The sequence below is a fragment of the Saimiri boliviensis genome, chromosome 5 (assembly GCF_048565385.1).
Source record: "Saimiri boliviensis isolate mSaiBol1 chromosome 5, mSaiBol1.pri, whole genome shotgun sequence".
NCBI lineage: Eukaryota > Metazoa > Chordata > Mammalia > Primates > Cebidae > Saimiri > Saimiri boliviensis.
This window is the reverse complement of record NC_133453.1, coordinates 3,756,603-3,777,214: the sequence shown is the minus strand read 5'-3', so window position 1 is coordinate 3,777,214 and position 20,612 is coordinate 3,756,603. Positions and strand designations below refer to the sequence as shown.

Genomic DNA, 20,612 nt, shown 5'->3' with positions numbered 1-20,612 from the left:
TGCATGACTTTTTTATTTTATTTTATTTTATTTTATTTTGTGAGACACGGTCTTGCTCTGTCACCCAGGTCATAATGCAGTGGCACAATCATGGCTCACTGCATCCCCAACCTCCCAGGCTCAAGGGATCCTTCCACTTCAGCTTCCTGAGTAGCTGGGACTACAGGCGCATGCCACCACTCCTAGCTAATTTTTTGTTGTTGTCGTTTCTTTCTTTTTTTTTTTTTTTTTTGTATTTCTTATAGAGACAGGGTTTTGCCATATTGTCCAGGCGGGTCTTGAACTCGTAGGCTCAAGCGATCCTCCCACCTTGGCCTCCCAAAGTGCTGGGATTATAGGTGTGAGTCACCATGCCCAGCCATGACTCTTTTAAAACATGTCAATTCATAATTTTAAAAGTTAGGCTTATAGAGGATGGCATAGAGCTTACTCAAATGTATTGTGAAGGAATCCAATCTTATTGATGTATGCAAAACTTTTCCATATGGGAAAAAATCAAAATATAAAAGCACCTGTACATTTTCCTCAATGTCAGATTAGTCTCTGAAGACCTGGTCTTTAATCCTGCCTTCATTGCTGTCTTTCAGGGTAAAGGCAGCAGTAATGCTAACGCTAGCAAGCAAACTGAAGCGTGACGATGGTCTCAAAGGGTCCCGGACGGCAGCCACAGCGTCGGACTCCACTAGGAGAGTTTCTGTGAGAGACAAATTGCTTGTTAAAGGTAAGTTTTTTTATCCTGTAACAAAATGTGAAGTTTGACTGGAGAGTCTTTTGGGACATTAAAGCAATCTATTGCTGAATAGAAATACCTGTTAAAAAAAATTTTTAAATATAATTGCTTATCTCTTATGGTGGAAGGACATTGTACCATGCAGATGATGTGAACATGCTTTTGCAAGGAAATGGTATTAGAAACTGCAGTGTGTCTTACACACTTACACGCTTGGAATGTTCTTTGTCACATCTGCCAAAATGCTAGCAAAACGAATAAGGTGCTGAGAGTCAGCAAGGCCTAAGACTTGTTTCAGAGCTGCCGTTATCTTCCTCTCTTTCTGATTCTCAACACCATAGTTTCTGTTCTGTAAATGGGAAGGGGTTAAATTTTGTAATCTCTTAGGATCTTTTCCTGTTTTATTCAGGTCAAAGCCTATGGCGAGTCTTGTGGAAAATTAGTTCTCTTCACGGAATTAGTAACAGGTAGTGTTCTAGAGTCTTAGTGACTTCTGTTATCCTTGTTGGTGAGGAGAAACTTTATCCTTGGAGAAGCGTTGGTGAAATGTGTGAGAGTATGCATGTAAGCAAATATATGTTAATTTGTATGTTCAAGCATAAAATTTGTATTTATTCATTTAGCAAACTTAAAATTTTTAGGTGCTTTAAAGTCAGTTTCTTGGGGGTTATGAGGTCTACAAAAGATGAAGAAACAGTTGCAGCCTTTAAGGAGATTATAATTTGCTTAATTATAATAAAGTTAACTTTTTTTTTTTTTTTTTCCGAGACGGAGTTTCGCTTTTGTTACCCAGGCTGGAGTGCAATGGCGCGATCTCGGCTCACCACAACCTCCGCCTCCTGGGTTCAGGCAATTCTCCTGCCTCAGCCTCCTGAGTAGCTGGGATTACAGGCATGCACCACCACACCCAGCTAATTTTGTATTTTTAGTAGAGACAGGGTTTCTCCATGTTGGTCAGGCTGGTCTCAAACTCCTGACCTCAGTTGATCCACCCACCTCAGCCTCTCAAAATGCTGGGATTACAAGTGTGAGCCACTGCACCTGGCCACATTTTTGTATTCTTTTTTTTTTTTTTGAGACAGAGTTTCGCTCTTGTTACCCAGGCTGGAGTGCAATGGCGCGATCTCGGCTCACCGCAACCTCCGCCTCCTGGGTTGAGGCAATTCTCCTGCCTCAGCCTCCTGAGTAGCTGGGATTACAGGCATGTGCCACCATGCCCAGCTAATTTTTTGTATTTTTAGTAGAGACGGGGTTTCACCATGTTGACCAGGATGGTCTCGATCTCTCAACCTCGTGATCCACCCGCCTCGGCCTCCCAAAGTGCTGGGATTACAGGCTTGAGCCACCGCGCCTGGCCACATTTTTGTATTCTTAATAGAGATGTAGTTTTACCATGTTAGCCAGGCTGGTCTCGAACTCCTGACCTCAGGTGATTCACCCACCTTGGCCTCCCAAAGTGCTGGAATTACAGGCATGAGCCACTGTGCCCGGCCTTACTTTATTTTATATCAAGTGTTGGCATTTATTTAATTTATTTTTTAATTTTTTTGAGATACGATCTTACTCTGTCACCCAGGCTGGAGTGCAGTGGCGCAATCATGGCTCACTGCAGCCTCAACGTCCTGGGCTTAGGCGATCCTGCCACCTCAGCCTTCTGAGTAGTTGGGACTATAGGTGAGCACCACCATGCTCAGCTAATTTTTTTTTTTTTTTTTTTTTGTAGAGATGAGGTTTTGGCCAGCCTTGGTGGCTCGCTTTGGGAGGCTGAGGCTGGAGGATCACCTAAGGTCAGGAGTTCGAGACCAGCCTGGCCAACATGGAGAAACCTTGTCTCTATTAAAATACAAAAAAATTAGCTGGGCATGGTAGTGGGTGCCTGTAATCTCAGCTACTGGGGTGTCTGAGGCAGGAGAATTGCTTGAACCTGGGAGGCAGAGTTTGCAATGAGCCGAGATTGTGGTATTGGACTCCAGTCTGGGTGACCGAGTGAGACTCCATCTCAAAAAAAAAAAAAAGACAGGGTTTCATTATGTTGCTCAGGCTAGGCTAGTCTTGAACTCCTGGGCTCAAGTGATTCACCCACCTCTGCCTTCCCAAAGTGCTGGGATTATAGGTGTGAACCACCCCACCCGACAACTGTTTACATTTTTTACATGTATAGGAGCTAGAAAGCAAAGGGTTGATTAGTGTATTTGGAACTTCCTGTTTTCATGTTTTATTAGGTTGACAAAGTGAAGATTATAGACATTACGCGTCCTGAAAGACTCTAACAGCAGAAGAGCTGCTGTGTATAAAAGGACTGTGCTTGGCCTTCCCAGACACAAATCACTGTTAAACTGGGGAAGGAATAGGAACTGTGAAGGCACTGGGTTGGTGGGAACTTAACAATGTACTCCTTTTTTTTTTGGAGACAGAGTCTCAGCCCTTCACCCAGGCTGGAATGCGGTGGCTTGATCTCTGCCCACTGCAACCTTCACCTCCTGGGTTCAAGTGATTCTCATGCCTCAGCCTCCTGAATAGCTGGAATTACAGGCACGCACCACTATGCCCAGCTAATTTTAGTAATTTTTACAGAGTTTCAACATGTTGGCCAGGCTGGTTTCAAACCACTGACCTCAAGTGATCACCTGCCTTGACCCCTTGTTGGGGTATCAGGCATGAGCCACTGCACCCGGCCTGTACTTTTTTTCTTGTTCCGCCTCTGCCCCTGAGTTTGGACTTAGTTTTGGATTTTCACCTGGTGGAAGATTGGTTGAAAGTGAAGAATAGTATTTCACATCTTGGCCTTTCTTACTAAGCCCGGGAGAACACTAGATTGTATTCAGAGTCTGTTGCACCGGAGGATTTACCCTAAAAGGCCCGGAGGGCAGCACAAGAGCTGAAGCACCTTACTTGGGTTGTGCCTGATAGGACTTGAATGTCTTCTCAGATTCTGGGCTCCATCTGCAGCACAAGCCAGGAAAATGGTGTGTTGTTGCTGCACTTGGAGTAGACAGTGAGTGCTTCAGTGCCTGAGGAGTTTCGAGGAGGGTTTGGATACCAGTTGAAGAGGAAAGGGTAGAAGCTGACATACAGACTGTCCCATCTTCCTTACCCAGTCATTGTCATGGTTAATAGTAGCTAACAGTAGCTTTTGTATACTGAGCATTTAGGGCCAGGCCCTCTGGTAGACACCTTCTTAGTCCATTTGTGCTGCTGTAACAAAATGCTACACATTGGGTAATTTATAAACAATAGAGATTGACTTCTCACAGTTTTGGAGGCTGGGAAGTCCAGGATCAAGGTCCTAGTAGGATTGGTGTCTGGTAAAGGTAGCTCTCTGCTTCAAAGACAGCACCTTGTTGCTGTGTCTTCACATGGCAGAAGAGCTGGAAGGGCAAAAAGGGCCTAAGCTAGTTCTCTCCTGCCCTTTCGTAAGGCACTAAGCCATTCATGAGGCAGAGCCCTGATGACCTCGTCACTTCCCCAGAGGCCCCACCTCTTAATACTACCACAGTGGAATTAAGCTTCAACATGAATTTTGGCGCCACTTGAGCCATAGTAGGCACTTAATGGGGTAATTCTTATTTAACTTTTCAAAGTCTTGCCAGATGGATGCTTCATTTTACCCATGAACTGCTGAGACTTAGAGAGGTTAAGAAACTTGCCCCCGTTGTGGCTTTATTGCAGCAAGACAGCCAGACCCACATACTGGGGTAGAACAGGCTCTGGGGGAGCAAATGCAACAAGCAGAAACCAAAGGAGCAGAACAGAAATGCAGATCCACAGAAAAGAGCGTTCAGGGAGGCTGTGTGGCTCCACGTCTCCTACTCTGTTCAGGAACTCACCCTGGAGTTCTCTGCTGGTTTTATGACCTGACAGAGCCCACCAACCTAGGCACCCCTCCAGCTCCAAGGAAGGAAATATCTTTGGCTGAGTTGATAGGGTCCAGCTGAGGTTGTTTGACCTTGTGAGACCCATCAAGAACAAGAAGGGTCTCACAAGGAGAGGTACAGAGTCAACTCTTGAGGCCACCATTTCCATCCTCCCTGGGCACTGGTGACAATCAAGTTTCAAAGTCAAAGCACTGGTGATAAGTGGCAGCAGAACGTAGAACACAGTATAACAACCCCCGCCCCAACCGCCGGCCCTCGTGGCCTTTCCCTCCACCTGCCTCAGGCGCTGCAGGCCAGGCTAGTGGTGAGTAGTTTAGGCTTGTCATAGTTTGGGCTTGTGGTAGAGGTTGGGTAAAGAGAAGGGAGGGCCTCATCTGACAGAGGTGGCTGTACACACAAAGTGCAACAAGAGTGCCTGATGGTCGATGCTTCGTGTTTGTGGGGTCCAAACCTAGAGTGTTGCTTTGTTTAGCTTGCCCTGTGGGTGGCTTGACTGTTGTGGCAGTCTGGCCTTCTATCCTCTGGGGAGTTATGGTGGAAGTGGTGCTGTGGAGGCTGGCAGAGTCTGTGGCTGTTGGAAGGCGTGCAAGGCCCTTGGAAGGGTGATAAAGTGAGAATCCTTTCCAGGTGAAATCCAGACTCCCTTTTGGGACTGAGAAAAGTGGGGTGTTGGAGTTGAGGATTGCTACAGTCAGAATTGTCATCCTATACTGTGGCTTGTGTGAGGGTGTTATTCACGAGCATCCATAAGTGGTAGAAATTTGTATCAATATGTCTTTGGGACTTTATGCCATAGGCTGGGTTTGCTGAAGAGTAGGTAGGGAGTTCGTCACGCAGGATCCTTACTGAGGGGTACCTCTGGGACAGCACCTGCTGGGGGAGGTGAGGGACGTCAGAGTGGGCACAGGGAGACTCAAGTGACAAGGAAGGCCCCATGACAGACTCTGCTTTGGAGCAAGAGCAAGTATAGCCCTTCAGAGCTGTTCCCCGTCTAGTGAGGTAGGTCTTCCTGCTCTGCACCCATCAGTCGTTAGAGTGGGGTTGCCTGAAATGGGCGTGGTGTGGAGTGCAGGCCTGTGCAGCCGCAAAATCCCTGAAAGGGCTGATTGCTGAAGGCTGCCTGCCCACAGCCCTCACTGAGCGATCTGGGTGCTGCTATAGAAACGGCACCTGGCTCATTGCCTTGCTGACCTGTGACGTGGGCTCTGATGTGGTGCAGGTGGCAGTAGGGCCGAACTTACGGGAGGCAAGAGCTTGTCTCTGGTGGGGAGGGCCAGTGGTGGCTGCACAACAGAGGCCCTTTCTTTTTCTTGGAGTAGTGGGCCCAGTTCTGAACAGTGATGGAAGGCTGGAGTCAGCTCTCCCAATTCAATTCCAGGTCTCTGGAAACACGTGGCCTGCTTTGGAGTAGCCTGCCACGGGGAGGCCTCTAGATGCCCACAAGGGCTCCCCATCAGGCACACCCACATTTCTTCAGTATCCCCAGTCCAGTTCTGAGTGTGCCTTCCAGGCTAGAGCTAGAATGATGCTTGTAGCTGCATTGGCTGGAGGGTGTGCAACGATGAGTGTTTTGGGCAGCTGTCTGTCCTGACTCTGGAAGCTGGGGTCACTGAGGAGAGAGAGTCAGATCTACATTTGAGCTGGCCCTGACTTGGGTCCAGGCCTGACTGGAGGGCTGGCCATTGCCAGTGATGTTGGCATTCCCTGTGGACCTGTGTGTGGCTGAGTCCATCAGGGTCTGAGCCCGTGGTGCTCCCTACCTCCAAAACACCCCTCAGAACAGAATTCATGGCCGGGTGTAGTGGCTCACGCCTGTAATCCTAATACTTTGGGAGGCCGAGGTGGGTGGATCACCTGAGGTCAGGAGTTCAAGACCAGCCTGGCCATCATGATGAAACCCCATCTTTTATTTATTTATTTATTTTTTTAAAAAAAAGAAGAACAGAATTCATTGCTTTCTTTTCTGTCTGAAGTTTGGCACTGTTACCATCTAATAGCTGAATGCCTGTCTATCTCCCTGTTCTTTCACTTGTGCACCCAACACACACCGTAGTGCCAGCACACTGTGTCAGTCTTTGTTAAATGTGGGGTTTTGGAATTGACCCATTTCAGGGTCAAGTCTGGAGTTAGGGGAGCTAAATGGGGTTGATTCTGTATATACCACTTGTCCCAATCAGCCCCTGAGTCCCAGGCGGTTTCTGACCTTCTCTTGTTTTGGCTGATGGGGGCTGGGACCACTGCAGAGTGGGAGGGTCTGGCTGCCCACCTACTTGAGCTTCCCAGTGTCTAGGGTGCAGGGACCACCCTCTGTGAGAGCGTCTGTGTCTGACCGAGCAGTCCAGTCACAGGTGGGACCCTTCACCTTCCTGTACCAGGTCTGCCAAATGTCCCCATTTCAGTGTTGGGGAGAAAGAGAAGCATTTACTATTTTCTGGAACCGCTGTTTCCAGTGAGTCCTGGCACAGAACTCTAGCAAGGGTGGGCTCAGGGTGTGGCCTGCCACATTGTCAGGATACACAGCATTTAGCAGTGTATGCAGCTGGGGGCTTCTGTGCTACAATACATGTTTTAAAAACTAGAGCAGTGGCCCAAGGGGAGGAATCCTGCCAGTGTGGATGTAAGGCAGTTGGCCACAGGCTGACCTTTACATGCTTTGTTGGAGGGTAAATTGCCAGTGGAGCTGCCCAGGGAAACTTGGTGTACCACGTAGCCCAGTGGGCAGGGAGGACCTGTGGAAGCATAGATGAGGGCTCAAGTTGACATTATCTGCATTTGTGTTCAAAGTAAGTGGCAGGCTTGTGGGCTCCATTCTTAGTGATACCAGTTTTGCTACAGGGGCTGTGACTGCTTTTCAGGGTAACAGCCTTGCTCCCAGAGCATGGAGGGGACCATGAGCACTGTGGGCCTGCACTCTAGTGTGAGGCTTCAGCTGTGGTGGTGCTCTCTCTGGAGGGGCTGCAGCCCTGTGTGTGAGTCAAGTATCTCCCACATGTGAGGTGTGCAGAAAAGGTGGATTTGAGGATTTTAATGCATAAAGGCAGCAGGAAGCTAAGAAATAAAGTTCTAGTTCTAGAAATCTGTGAGGCAGTGGTTCAGGTGACAGGAAGTAATCAGTTCACCTGGGAAGTGACAGCTGTCTCTACCTAGCTTGAAGGGCTCTGCTGCTCTGCCTGGTGTTGTCTGATGGGGCTTGGAGCTGGCTCTTGCCAGGAGTCATCTGCCTGTGTGACTGGCCTTTCGTCTTTGTCAGCTTGGGCTGCTGTAGCAAAGGACCATAGACGGTTTGGCCTAAATAATAGGCATGTGTTTCTCTTCTGGAGGCTGGAAGGCCACGATCAAGTTCCTGGTGAGGGCTCTCTTCCTGGCTTGCAGATGGCCTCCTCCTCGCTGTGTCTTCACATGGAGGGAGGGGGAACTCTGGTCCCCCTTTATTTTTGTTTTTAATAATGGCATGAATCCCACCATGAGGTCTTCACCTCCATGACCTGATTTAAACCTAATTACCTCCAAATACCATCACATTGGGGTTAGGGCTTCAACGTATGAATTTGGGGGTGGAAGGCACAAATTTAGTCTACAGCACCTTGGGAGCACCTCCTCAGTTCCCAGTTATGTGAAGAGAAACATGTCTGGGTCTTAGAGGAAACTCACAGTAGGGGCACTGCCACCTGTAGGCAAGTGTACTTATGTGTCCCCCTTTTCCCAAGCACCCCATGTTTGCCCAGCCTCAGTGCCAGGTACTGAGCTCATAGGGCTGGGGCAGGTTTCATGGCCCCTGCCCACAGAGTGTGCAGGATCAGAGAGCAGGTGGCAAGGAGTCAGCAGGAGCCCTGTGTTGTGAGGGCCAGGGCAGGAGAAGGTGAGTATGTGCTGTGCGAGGGCCTTTGTGGTTATCAGGTGGATTTTGCAATCTGATGTTTCAGTGTAGTCAAGCTTCAAATGGGTCCTGTGGTTTGATCTTTAGTTAGAAAGGAAAAGAGTCTAATTTCTCAGAAGGAAGTTATGCAGCTACAGAATTGTGTAAGGTGTCAGCCAGGTGCCTAAAGAAATGTCGGGCCACTGAGTGATAGAGGTGTTAGCATCGTGGAATAGGCAAGATCTAGCAGTTTTTAAAATATCTTAATTTCTCATTACCTTGTAGGTGGGTGGCATTCTTCAGGTGGTGAGGATGTGCAGAGAAGTGCTGCCGCTTTGCCCAGAGGCTTCCAAGCTTTGCTTATAGTCTTATTGTACCTTGACTCTAAGGTGATAACTGTTGATATTAGTAAATTATAATTTGCCCTCATTGGAAGTGCGGCAAAACTTCTTGTCATCTGTGACAGCTCCCTGAGAGGAGCACTGAGGGAGCATGCCTGGCTTATTTAATATTTCTGCCCTGGCAGAACTGAAATGCCAAGCATCTTTATTGAAATCCTGTGCCCCAGGCTTGTAGTTCTTGCTTGCACTGTCTCTTGGACTGGAAGCCTGCAGGGACTCTGACTGTGGTGGGGTCATTGGTAGAGTGGGTCCAAGCGCTCCCTCGGCCTGCCCTCCTTCCCTGAGTGAGTTGTACCCAACATGCAAATGCAAGCCTGATGCTCATCTTGAAATTTGAATTCTTTTTTTGTTTGTTTGTTTTGTTTTTTGAGGCAGGGTCTTACTTTGTCACCCAAACTGGAGTGCAGTGGTGCGATCTCAGCTCACTGTACCCCCTGCCTCTCAGGCTCAAGTGATCCTCCCATTTCAGCCTCCTGGGTAGCTGGGACTGCAGATACATGCCACCACGCCTGGCTAATTTTTCTATCTTTTGTAGAGACAGGGTTTTACCATGTTGCCCAGGCTGGTCTCAAACTCCTGAGCTCATGTGATCTCCCCTCCTCGGCCTCCCAAAGTGTCGGAATTACAGGCATGAGGCACTGCACCCAGCCCTGGGAGATAATTTTAAAAATTCAGAGGCCTAAGTTCTACCTGAAACTCTTGATATAATTGGTCGAGGTTAGGGCTGGGCATCAGGATTTTTAAAAGCTCAGCAGGTACTAGATTGTGGTGATGGGTACATAGCTCCAAATTTTACTATAGTTCATTGAATCATTTACTTAAAATGGGTCCATTTTACAGTATGTAAATTGTTCCCTGACAAAGCTGTTGACAAAAGTCAAACCAGCAAAACAGTCCCCAACTGATGGATGTGCAGCCAGGGTTTCCATCCCTTTCTTCCTTAGGTGTTGTCTGGCATCACCCTGGCCGTCACTGTGCCAGCCCTCGAGCGCCTCTTGCTCCCGCACCCCATTCCTGTAGGGGAAGGGGTCTGGCTCTGTTGCCCATTCCTTCCCACTCCTCCACCCCACCACATCATAGGCTAGCACTGGTCAGTGGCCTCACTCCTCACTGTCCCTCTGTGCCCAGACTTTGCCTCTTCTCGTGGCATTAGAACCTTTGCTTCTGTCATGCTGGCCCCTCTGCTTGAGATCCACAGTCGCTCCCCATGCCCTGTGAGCCCATTTCTAAATTCCCTTAGGACAAGCCGGATGACAGGAGTTATCACCTCTGCTAAGGTGGCTTGGGCCACTGCCACAGAGTCAAGACCCGGAAAGCCGGATTCCAGTGGCCAGCGTCAGTCTCTTAAAAGAGGGGCCCTCAAGAATAGTTTCTTGTATATTGTAATCAACAAAATATAAATAATACAGAATAAAACATGTTAGTATTTGCTTTAAGATCAAGTTTAATTATATATAGGTAACCCATATTTACAAGTGATCACTATGAACGACTCATTTGCTCTTCAGCTGCGGAGGGAGTGCCCTGTGTGGGCTGTTGGAGCAGAGTGGGGACCGGGCCCGCCTGTCGGAGGGGACCCGCCTGTCGGAGGGGACCAGCGTTGGGTGGCGTGGCCCCAGGTTCTGCTGTCTTCCTCCGCCCCCTGTCTTTCCCACACACTGCTCTGAGGAAGGGCAAGATCTGGCCAGTTGGAAAGACAGACCGACATGTCAGTATGGGCATGAGAAGAATAATGGTGAACCTTTCCTAGGATCACCATCATTATATTTTGTTAAGTAAAACATATGTATATATTTAAACTTTTTGTATTGACAGAGTCTCACTATGTTACCCAAGCTGGTATGAAACTCCTGGCTTCAAGTAATCCTCCTGCCTTAGCCTCTCCGAGTGCTGGGATTATAGGTGTGAGCCACTGCACCCAGTCAAGGGAATATTTTTTAATGTAGGGGCCACCACATAAGACTGCCAGGAAGATAGGCTCCCACGCTTGTGTTTAGTCACAGAACTTGCACTGTTTCTAATCACAGCAAGCGGGTAATGAACTGTTTCTCCTGTTCTCCCCACACTCAGCTCTGCTGAAGAGATCTGCCCTTTTTCTTAGTGTGAGAAGGTTTGCCCTGGCCAGAACATGTCTTGGCCCTGAGAGGGAGCGACTGTGGGTGGGCCTCTCCCTTTCTCTAACTCCTTTGCTGTCCTGCTTCACCTCTTGGTGCCCATTCCACATACTTGGGCCCTAGAGCGAGTGCATTTAATGGGCCACGTGCTTCCCCACAGCTGCTTAGTTGTTGCATATAAATAGCTGAGATCAGAGGCCTGCAGGTCTCCTGAACCCTGAGCCTTGGAGTGGGGCCCTTAGCTGGCCTTCTCACTCCTCTACTTGGTGGTCAGCTTTGCGAGCATTCTGACCTCCCTTGCCCCTTCCCCTTGCCTTTGTTCCGCACTTCACTTCCTGAAGGAATTGTTGTGCTGCAGCTCTCTCTTTTGACCACACATTTGCTTCTTCACTTCATACTCTGGGTTCCTTCTCTCTTCCTGCTTTCCTGCTGTTTTGAATGCCATTCAGCAAGGTCTGATCCACTTCCGATGACCTTTCCATGGGCCTCCTTCCCCTTGGATGCTCTGTGCTCTTTCACGGAATCACCAGGTCCTGAGGGCTCTTGTCTTTCGGCGTGCTCTCCTCTGTGACTCTCCCTGTTCTTCGGCCTCTGCCTTCTCCAAGGTTCTTTTTCTTCCTTTTGTTGCCTTACCCGGTCTCATGACAGGTGGCCAACTCCTCGCCTTTGCCCTGATTGTGTACCCAGCCTCTTCCTCCTCCTCTTCCGCCCCTTCTCCTCCTTCCCTACTCTTCCTCTTTGTCTCTTGTGGCTCCCTGGCACTCCCACCTCCCAGGACATCAGCCTTTGGTGCCACCTTCGACCCCCTCCACCCACTCACAGTTGCTAGAACCTCTTCCTTCTGCTTGCTCTCAGGCCTCCAGACTTTCCTGCCTTTGCTAGGTGCTTGCTGCCCATCTCTTAGGTCACCCGGCCTCCACTATGCCCTTTCTAAGGTTGTCCTCTTCAGGCAAACCTTAGAAACTTCTGTTCAGAAATCTCCGGTGGCTCCCTCCATGATCCTGTTCCTATTTTTCTACCTTGTTTCCCAGTGCTCAGCTGTTGTTTTGGGACCTTTGGCCACACTGGATGCCCTCTGGTTTCTGTGCTTTTCCATGCTCTGTGCTTTGCACGTCGCTGATTTATCTGCTTGGAGTACTCGTCTTTCCCCCTAACTCTGCAGGACTAAACTCTACTTACTTGCCAAAGCCCCGCTCAGAAACCTCTTCCCTCCTTAGTCTCCACAGCTGGAGAGAATCTCCCTGGCCCAAAGACCCCAGAGACTGCTTTCTGTCTGAAGCACAAGAGGACTTTGCCGGGTCAGTCATTTCAGAGCGTACCCTTCCCCATGCCCTGCTAAACTGAAGCTTTTTATTTGTAATTTGTTAGTTGTTTATTGTAAATATTTAAGATATACAACAAGAAGGTTTTTTTTTTTTTCTTTTGAGACAAGTTCTCACTTTGTTGCCCAGGCTGGAGCACAGTGGGGTAATGATTGTTCATTATTACCACAAACTCAGACTTCTGAGCAGTTGGGACTACAGGCATGCGCCACCATGCATAACTCTTTTTTTTTTTTAAGAAGTTGGGAGGTTGTGGAAAAAGGCAAAAAAGTAAAAATAAAACAAAACGAGGTGGGGATCTCACTGTGCTGCCCAGGCTGGTCTCAAACTCCTGGCCTGGAGCAATCTTCCTGCCTCGGCCTCCCAAAGCACTGGGATTACAGGTATTAGCCACAGTGCCTGGTCCAATATGCTGCTTTGATATACATAGTAGGTTGTTTACTACAGTCAAGTGAATTAATACATTCATCTTCTCATATAGTTACCTTTTTAAAAATGGTAACACCTGAATCTACTCTGTTGGCAGATTTCCAGCATACAAAACAATATGAACTATAGTCATCATGCTGTGCTTTAGACTTACTTCATCCTATATAACTACAGCTTTATATCCCATCACCAGCATCCCCCCGTTCTGCCCCCTTCCACATTCCCAAACCGTAGTCACCGTTTTCTTTTTCTTCATTTTGACTTTAGATTCTACATATACGTAAGATAAGTGTAGTATTTGTCTTTCTGTGTCTGGCTTATTTTATATAGCGTAATGTCTAGATTTTCCCATGTTGTTGCAAATGACAGGATCTCTTAAGGCTGAACAATATTCCATCATATGTACTGTGTATACCACAATTTCTTTCTTTCTTTCTTTCTTTTTTTAAGACAGAGTTTCGCTCTTGTTACCCAGGCTGGAGTGCAATGGCGCGATCTTGGTTCACCGCAACCTCCGCCTCCTGGGTTCAGGCAATTCTCCTGCCTCAGCCTCTGGAGTAGCTGGGATTATAGGCACCCACCACCATGCCCAGCTAATTTCTGTATTTTTAGTAGAGATGGGGTTTCATGACGTTGACCAGGATGGTCTCGATCTCTTGACCTCGTGATCCACCCGCCTCAGCCTCCCAAAGTGCTGGGATTACAGGCGTGAGCCACTGCGTATACCACAATTTCTTCATCCATTTGGTTGTAAGTCACACTTAGGTTCTTTCCATATTTTGCCTATTATGGATAATGCCCCAAAGAACATGGAAGCGCAGGTATCTGTTCCACATACTGAATTTGTTTTCTTGGGAGACAACCAGAGTGGGATTACTGGGTGATATGGTAGTTCTATTTGTCATTTTTTGAGGAACTTCCATACTGTTTTCCATAATGGCTATACCAAGTTTACGATTCTGCTATCAGTATACAAGGGTTTCCTTTTTTCCACCTTCGTGCCAACATTTATCTCTCCTCTTTTTGATAGTAGCCGTTCTAACAGGTGTGATGTGATTTCTCATGATTTCGATTTGTATTTCCCTGATGTTTAGTGATGTTGAGCACCTTTGCATATACCTGTTGGCCATTTTTATTTCTTCTCTGGAGAAATATCTATTCATGTTTTTTGCCCATTTTAAAATTGTTGTTTTTATTTTGCTATTGAGTTGAGTGAGTTCCTTATATGTTTTAGATAGTGATCCTTTATTGAATATATGATTTGTAAATATTTTCTCGCAATTCATAGACTACCTTTTCTTTTCTTTTTTTGAGACAGGGTCTCACTCTGTCACCCAGGGTAGAGTGCAGTGGTGTGGTCCTGGCTTACTGCAGCCTCGACCTCCCAGGCTCAGGTGATCCTCCCACTTCAACATCTTGAGCAGTTGGGACTATAGGTGTGTGCCACCATGCCCCATTAACTTTTGCGCTTTTTGTTAAAAAAAAGTTTTTGCCATGTTGCCCAGGTAGGTCTTAAACTCTTGGGATCAAGCTGTCTACAGACCCGGCCTTGCAGAGTGTTAGAATTAGTGGCGTGAACCACTATGCCTGGCACATAGGCTACCTTTTTGCTTTGCTGATTGTTTCCCTTACTGTACAGAAGCTTTTTAGTTTGATGTATTCTCACTTGCTTATTTTGCTTTTGTTGCCTGAGCTTTTGGTGTGATATTAAAAAGTCATTGCCAAGGCCCATGTCAAGGAACTTATTCCCTATCTTCTGGGAGTTTTATACTTTCAGGTCTTACATTTAAGCCTTTAATCCATTTTGAGTTGATTTTTTGTGTTCGTATAAGATAAGGAGCCAATTTTATTCCCTTGCATGTGAATATCCAGTTTTCCCAACAGCATTTATTGAAGGAGCTAGCCTTTTCCCATGGTGTTTTCTTGGAGCTGTGTCATAAATTAGTTGACTTATATATGCTTAGGTTTATTTCCGGACTCTCTATTCTGTTCTATGTGTCTGTTTTTATGCCAGTACTGTGCTGTTTTGATTTCTATAGCTTTGAAATCAGAAAGTATGGTGCCTATGACTTTGTTCTTTCTCAAGTTACTTTGGTTTTTCAGGGTATTTTGTGATCTCAGATGAATTTTAGAATTTTTTTTTTTTCTATTTCTGGAAAAATGCCATTGGAATTTTGATAGGGATTACCTTGAATCTGTAGATTGCTTTGGGTAGTGTGGACATTTTAGCAATATTAATTCTTCCAATACATGAACATGTTATATCTTTCCATGTATTTATTTGTGTCTTCTTTAATGTCTTTCATCAGTGTTTTACAGTTTTCAGTATTTATTCCCTTAAATTTATTCCCAATAAATACTGTGTTGAATAGAAGTGGTGAGCAGGATTGTGTGGGTGGGAGGGGGGCACGGGTTGCAGTTTTGTCCTGCAGAGGGGTACTGGGCTTAAACACCAGAGTGACTGGTGGAAGAGGGACTGGGTTGTCTGAGGCCCTGGGGCAGAGGACTGGGGCCAGGAAATGTAGCTATGAGGGGGTAACTGAAAGATAGCACTGGGAACAGACATAGACACCAGGTGCATATAGATCAGATTTTGAGAGGATTCATTCCAGTACTCGGAACCACTATTAAAAACACTGTAGCCGGGCGCCGTGGCTCAAGCCTGTAATCCCAGCACTTCGGGAGGCCGAGGCGGGTGGATCACGAGGTCAAGAGATCGAGACCATCCTGGTCAACATGGTGAAACCCCGTCTCTACTAAAAATACAAAAAATTATTAATTTTTTTTTTTTTTTTTTTTTTTTTGAGACGGAGTTTTGCCCTTGTTACCCAGGCTGGAGTGCAATGGCGCGATCTCGGCTCACCGCAACCTCCTCCTCCTGGGGTCAGGCAATGCTCCTGTCTCAGCCTCCTGAGTAGCTGGGATTACAGGCACGTGCCACCATGCCCAGCTAATTTTTTGTATTTTTAGTAGAGACGGGGTTTCACCATGTTGACCAGGATGGTCTTGATCTCTCGACCTCGTGATCCACCCGCCTCGGCCTCCCAAAGTGCTGGGATTACAGGCTTGAGCCACCGCGCCCGGCGCTAATTTTTTTTTTTTTTTTACATTAAAGTGAATATTCAAGGACTTTTGACTGAATTTGTTGGCATTCTAAAAGTCACTTTATATATCTGAAAGTAGCTAAATGGCTTAAAATCTAACTTTAGAGCAGGTTTCATTCAGTTCATTCAGTTTATTTATTCATTTTTTCATTGTTCTAGAGGAAATTGCCAATTTAGAACTGGTGATTTTATGTGGAGTAATTAACTAATATTAACAATAATTTCTTTGTTTCTACAGAGGTTGCAGAACTTGAAGCTAATTTACCTTGTAAGTATAGCATCCCCAAACACTAAGTACTGTGAAATAATTGCATGAAGAAAACTTTTTATGTTTTAATAACTTTGTATAGCAAAAAACCTGTTTTTCTTGTTTGTTAGAAATGATTTTTAATTTTGTTTGAAAAGGTAGGATTTTTTTCAAGTGTCTAATAAAAAGAAGATGGGCCAGGTGTGATGACTTAGTCTGATAATCTCAGCACTTCAGGAGGCCAAGGCAGCTGGATCACTTGAGGTCAGTAGTTTGAGACCAGCTTGGCCAACACGGTGAAACCCCATCTCTACTAGTAAAATACAAAAATTACCTGGGCATGGTGGTGTGTGCCTGTAGTCCTAGTTACTCGGGAGGCTGAGGCAGGAGAATCACTTGAACCTGGGAGGTGGATAGGTTGCAGTGAGCCAAGATCATGCTGTTGCATTCCAACCTTGGTCACAGAGTGAGACTCCATCTGAAAGAAAAAAAAAATTTGCTGGGCCTGGTCGTGCATGCCTGTAGTCCCAGCTACTTGGGAGGTTAAGGCACTAGAGTTGCTTGAACCCAAGAGTTGGAAGTTGTAGTGAGCCAAGATCATGCCATTACACTCCAGCCTGGGTGACAGAATGAGACTCTGTCTTAAAAAAAAAAAAAAAAAAGTAAAAATAAAATAAAATAAAATAAAATAAATTTAAAAAGTTAAAAAACAAGTAAGTTTCTGCCATCTTTCTGAGTGCTTTCTATCTCTCCTTAGCATAGCAGAGGTGCATTTGGTTAGGTTTTGTGCCTCTTCCACATGCATTCTGTCTCACATCCACTTTGAGTGGAAAAGTATATAAATCAGTTTTATTTTTGTTAAGGATGATACCAGCTTTTTGGTAGAGTGCTCATTTGTAACTTGTCCCCTGTTTGAGGGGTGGCTGTACTGCCTTGCCATCAGTGGCTGTCCATCTTTCTTGATCATTTCTGCCCAGACACCCAGGGCCAGCATGCAGTCTTCACTCGTGAGCACGGTACACTCGGAAAGCCCCTTTATCAGACAGTTTACTTGCATAATATATGTCATATATTCTTTTTTTCTCTATCATTTATCTTATTCCAAACCCTTGATTATTTCAAAAGGTAATTAAAGTCTGAAAGCTTTGATCATTTCAGTAATTTTTGAATTATAACTTTTTATCATCATACTTGCTTTAAAATTAGTTCTGAGGCTGAGGCTGTCTGTGGATGACGGTGGAATATTTCATATGGCTCTGCTGATTTGGGTGAGTGTTAGAGAGGACTTAGGTTTAGATTGGAGGGATCTATGACATGGGGCAGGACAGGGCCCATTCCAGCCTCCATCTGAAGTTGGAAAGATAATGGTGGGCTGCATCCTCTACATGGTTGTAAAGTCAGTTTGAGAGGGTAAGTATGTAATGTTTCTTTTTTTTTTTTGAGACAGAGTTTTTTGCTCTTGTTACCCAGGCTGGCGTGCAATGGCGCGATCTCGGCTCACCGCAACCTCCGCCTCCTGGGTTCAGGCAATTCTCCTGCTTCAGCCTCCTGAGTAGCTGGGATCACAGGCACATGCCACCATGCCCAGCTAATTTTTTGTATTCTTAGTAGAGACGGGGTTTCACCGTGTTGACCAGGATGGTCTCGATCTCTTGACCTCGTGATCCACCTGCCTCGGCCTCCCAAAGTGCTGGGATTACAGGCTTGAGCCACTGTGCCCGGCCTTAATGTTTCTTAAAAAATTATTTTTGAGACAGTCTTGCTCTGTCACCCAGACTGGAGTGCAGTGGTGAGATCTTGGTTCATTGCAACCTCTGCCTTCTGAGTTCAAGCTATTCTTGCCCCTCAGCCTCCTGAGTAGCTGGGATCACAGGCGCACACCATGCCAGGCTAATTTTTGTATTTTTAGCAGATTTGGGTTTTTGCCATTTTGGCCAGACTGATCTCGAACTCCTGGGCTCAAGTGATCCGCCTGCCTTGACCTCCCAAAGTGCTGGGATTACAGATGTGAGGCACCACACCCAGCCAAAAGATTTTTATTATTATTTTTTTAAAGATGGGGTTTCACCATGATGGCCAGGCTGGCCTTGAACTCCTGACCTCATGTGATCCACCCACCTTGGCCTCCCAAAGTGCTAGGATTATAGGCATGAGCCACTGCACCCAGTCGATTATTTTTAACATACAGAATTTATGGATAGGTATAGTGAGTTGTGATATAAAATATGTTCCTTACCGTGGATCTCCTTCAAAAGTGTTTTAAAAGTCACTGGATTGCTTGATCTCAAAGTTTTCTTCAACTTGGAAATGAGGCAGTATCTTGAGATTCTGTTAAAAGGTTATCTTTCTGGCTGGACGCGGTGGTTCACACCTGTATTTCTAGCACTTTGGGAGGCTGAAGCAGGTGTATCATTTGAGGTCAGGAGTTTGACACTAGCTTGGTCAAATGGTGAAATCCATTCTCTACTAAAAGTACAAAAATTAGCCAGGCATGGTGGTATGCACCTGTAATCCCAACTGCTTGGTAGGCTGAGGCAGGAGAATTGCTTAAACCTGGGAGGTAGAGGTTGCAGTGAGCCGAGATTGCTCCACTGCACTCCAGCCTGGGCAATGGAGTGAGACTCTGTCTCAAAAAAATGTTATCTTTCTACTCACTGAAGTATTTACAGATGAAGTGGTTTGCTTTACAATGGTACAGGAAGACAACTAACTGTGTGGGGACAGGATAGACAAGCAAGATTGACAAAATGTTGAAGAGGGGGAATGAGTTCATTATACTGTTCCCTTTTACTAAGACATTTTCCTAATAAAAATAAAATAAAATAATTCTCTGCTTTTCTCTCCCTTCTTATCTTCTCATAGGCCCCCAACTTGAGCCTGTATATCCATGTAAACTTTTTTTTTTTTTTTTTTTGAGACAGGGTGTCTCTTTATTGCCCAAGCTGGAGTACAATGGCATGAGTGCAGCTCACTGCAGCCTCAGCCACCTGAGCTCAAGTGATCTTCCCACCTCAGCCTTCTGAGCACCTGAGACCTCAGGTGCATGCCACCACACCCAATTTTTAAAAATTATTATTTTTTTGTAAAGATGGAAACTCTTGTGTTGCCCAGATGGTCTCAAACTCCTGGGCTCAAGTGATCCTCATGCCTTGGCCTCCCAAAGTGCTGAGATTATAGGCATGAGCCACTGTGCATGGCCAAAATATGTAGAAGTTTAATCGAAACCACGGAAAATATTCCACTTATAAATGTTTCATTCATCCTTGATACGTGTCTTACAGAAATTGTTGGTTTTTAACCCACAGACTGTACTTGTGAAAACAACAAAATTTTATGACTGGCTTTCAAATCAGGATTCTAACTGCATCCCTTAGGTTTGAAGGAAGCATGGCACATCTTTCTAGCCCTGTCACTATGGTGTCAGATATTAAGACAGCATGCTCCCTGCCTCTTCTTTCATTTTTCTCCCTACCTTCTCTCCTAATCAAAGAGGGGGTAAGTTATATCAGTTTGTACAAGTAAGCCATGCTTTCCAAAAGTATGTCTCATTATTCTGAAGAGAAAACAGGAAGCCACCAATGAATAACCCTTTACTATCTGTTTAATTATCTTCCTAAAATATTTACAAAGGCAAACAAAATAACTTGCCTTGTATCAGTGCCACTTAGTAACTATTGAGAACTAGTTTGGAGCTCTGTACATGCAAGTTTGTAGAATTTTCTCTGAAAAAAAAAAAAAAAAAATTCTTTTAGGTAAACTGAAATATTATTAGGGGCTCAGATAGTGCATGCCTACATGTAGATAAAAAAGCTTAATTCTAGTTTTAATAAAGCCCTTGCATTGAACTAGAACAAAAACCTGACAGTTAACATTTTTTTCTTAGAACTTAACCTCTTTTTGAAACGGAGTCTTGCTCTCTTGCCTAGGCTGGCGTGCAGTGGCTCAATCTCAGCTCACTGTGACCTCCACCTCTTGGATTCAAGTGATTCTCCTGCCTCAGCCTTCAGAGTAGCTGGGATTACAGGCACCTGCCATCATGCCCAGCTAATTTTTGTATTTTTAGTAGAGATGGGGTTTGGCCATGTTGGGCAGGCTAGTCTTCAACTTCTGACCTCAAGTGATCCGCCCACCTCAGCCTCCAAAAGTGCTGGGATTACAGGCTTGAGCCACTGTGCCTGGCATAGTTTTATTGCTTTTTAATCTACTTTGACAATTTCCTTATTCTTGGTGGGCCAGCTTTTTTGGAGCTATTGGTTTCTGCATCTGTCTGTTAAAACAAAGGAGAATGCTAAGTATTAAAAAAACAAATACATGATGCCAATGTCAACTAATGGTTGAAACATTTCCCAAATCATAATTATATGTTTTTGTTACTTAGAACTCACTAGAAGGATGGCATTTATCTTTTCAAGTTAAAATTAGGAAAAATAAAGCCCATTTTAAGTATTTCACACAAAGTTTTAAGTGTGTAATTTTTGGGAAAGTCTTGAGCTCTTTGGCCCCAGTTTTTTTATTTCTGAAGTAAGGACTGTGA

At 45.6% G+C, this 20,612-nt stretch overlaps 1 protein-coding gene across 6 annotated transcripts in view; it reads left to right on the top strand.

Annotated features, from left to right (window-relative positions):
- Positions 1-20,612, top strand: part of UBE2F (ubiquitin conjugating enzyme E2 F (putative)) — an 83,213-nt gene that overhangs the window by 4,611 nt on the left and 57,990 nt on the right. For 4 of the 6 annotated variants that reach the window (XM_074398774.1, XM_074398778.1, XM_039469757.2 and 1 more), the window contains exons 2-3: positions 588-721; positions 16,070-16,099. In XM_074398774.1, the coding sequence (XP_074254875.1) occupies positions 604-721; positions 16,070-16,099 (148 nt within the window). In that variant the 5' untranslated portion in view covers positions 588-603. The remainder of the gene's footprint in view (positions 1-587; positions 722-16,069; positions 16,100-20,612) is intronic. The other 2 variants (XM_074398775.1, XM_074398776.1) reach the window with 1 other exon arrangement.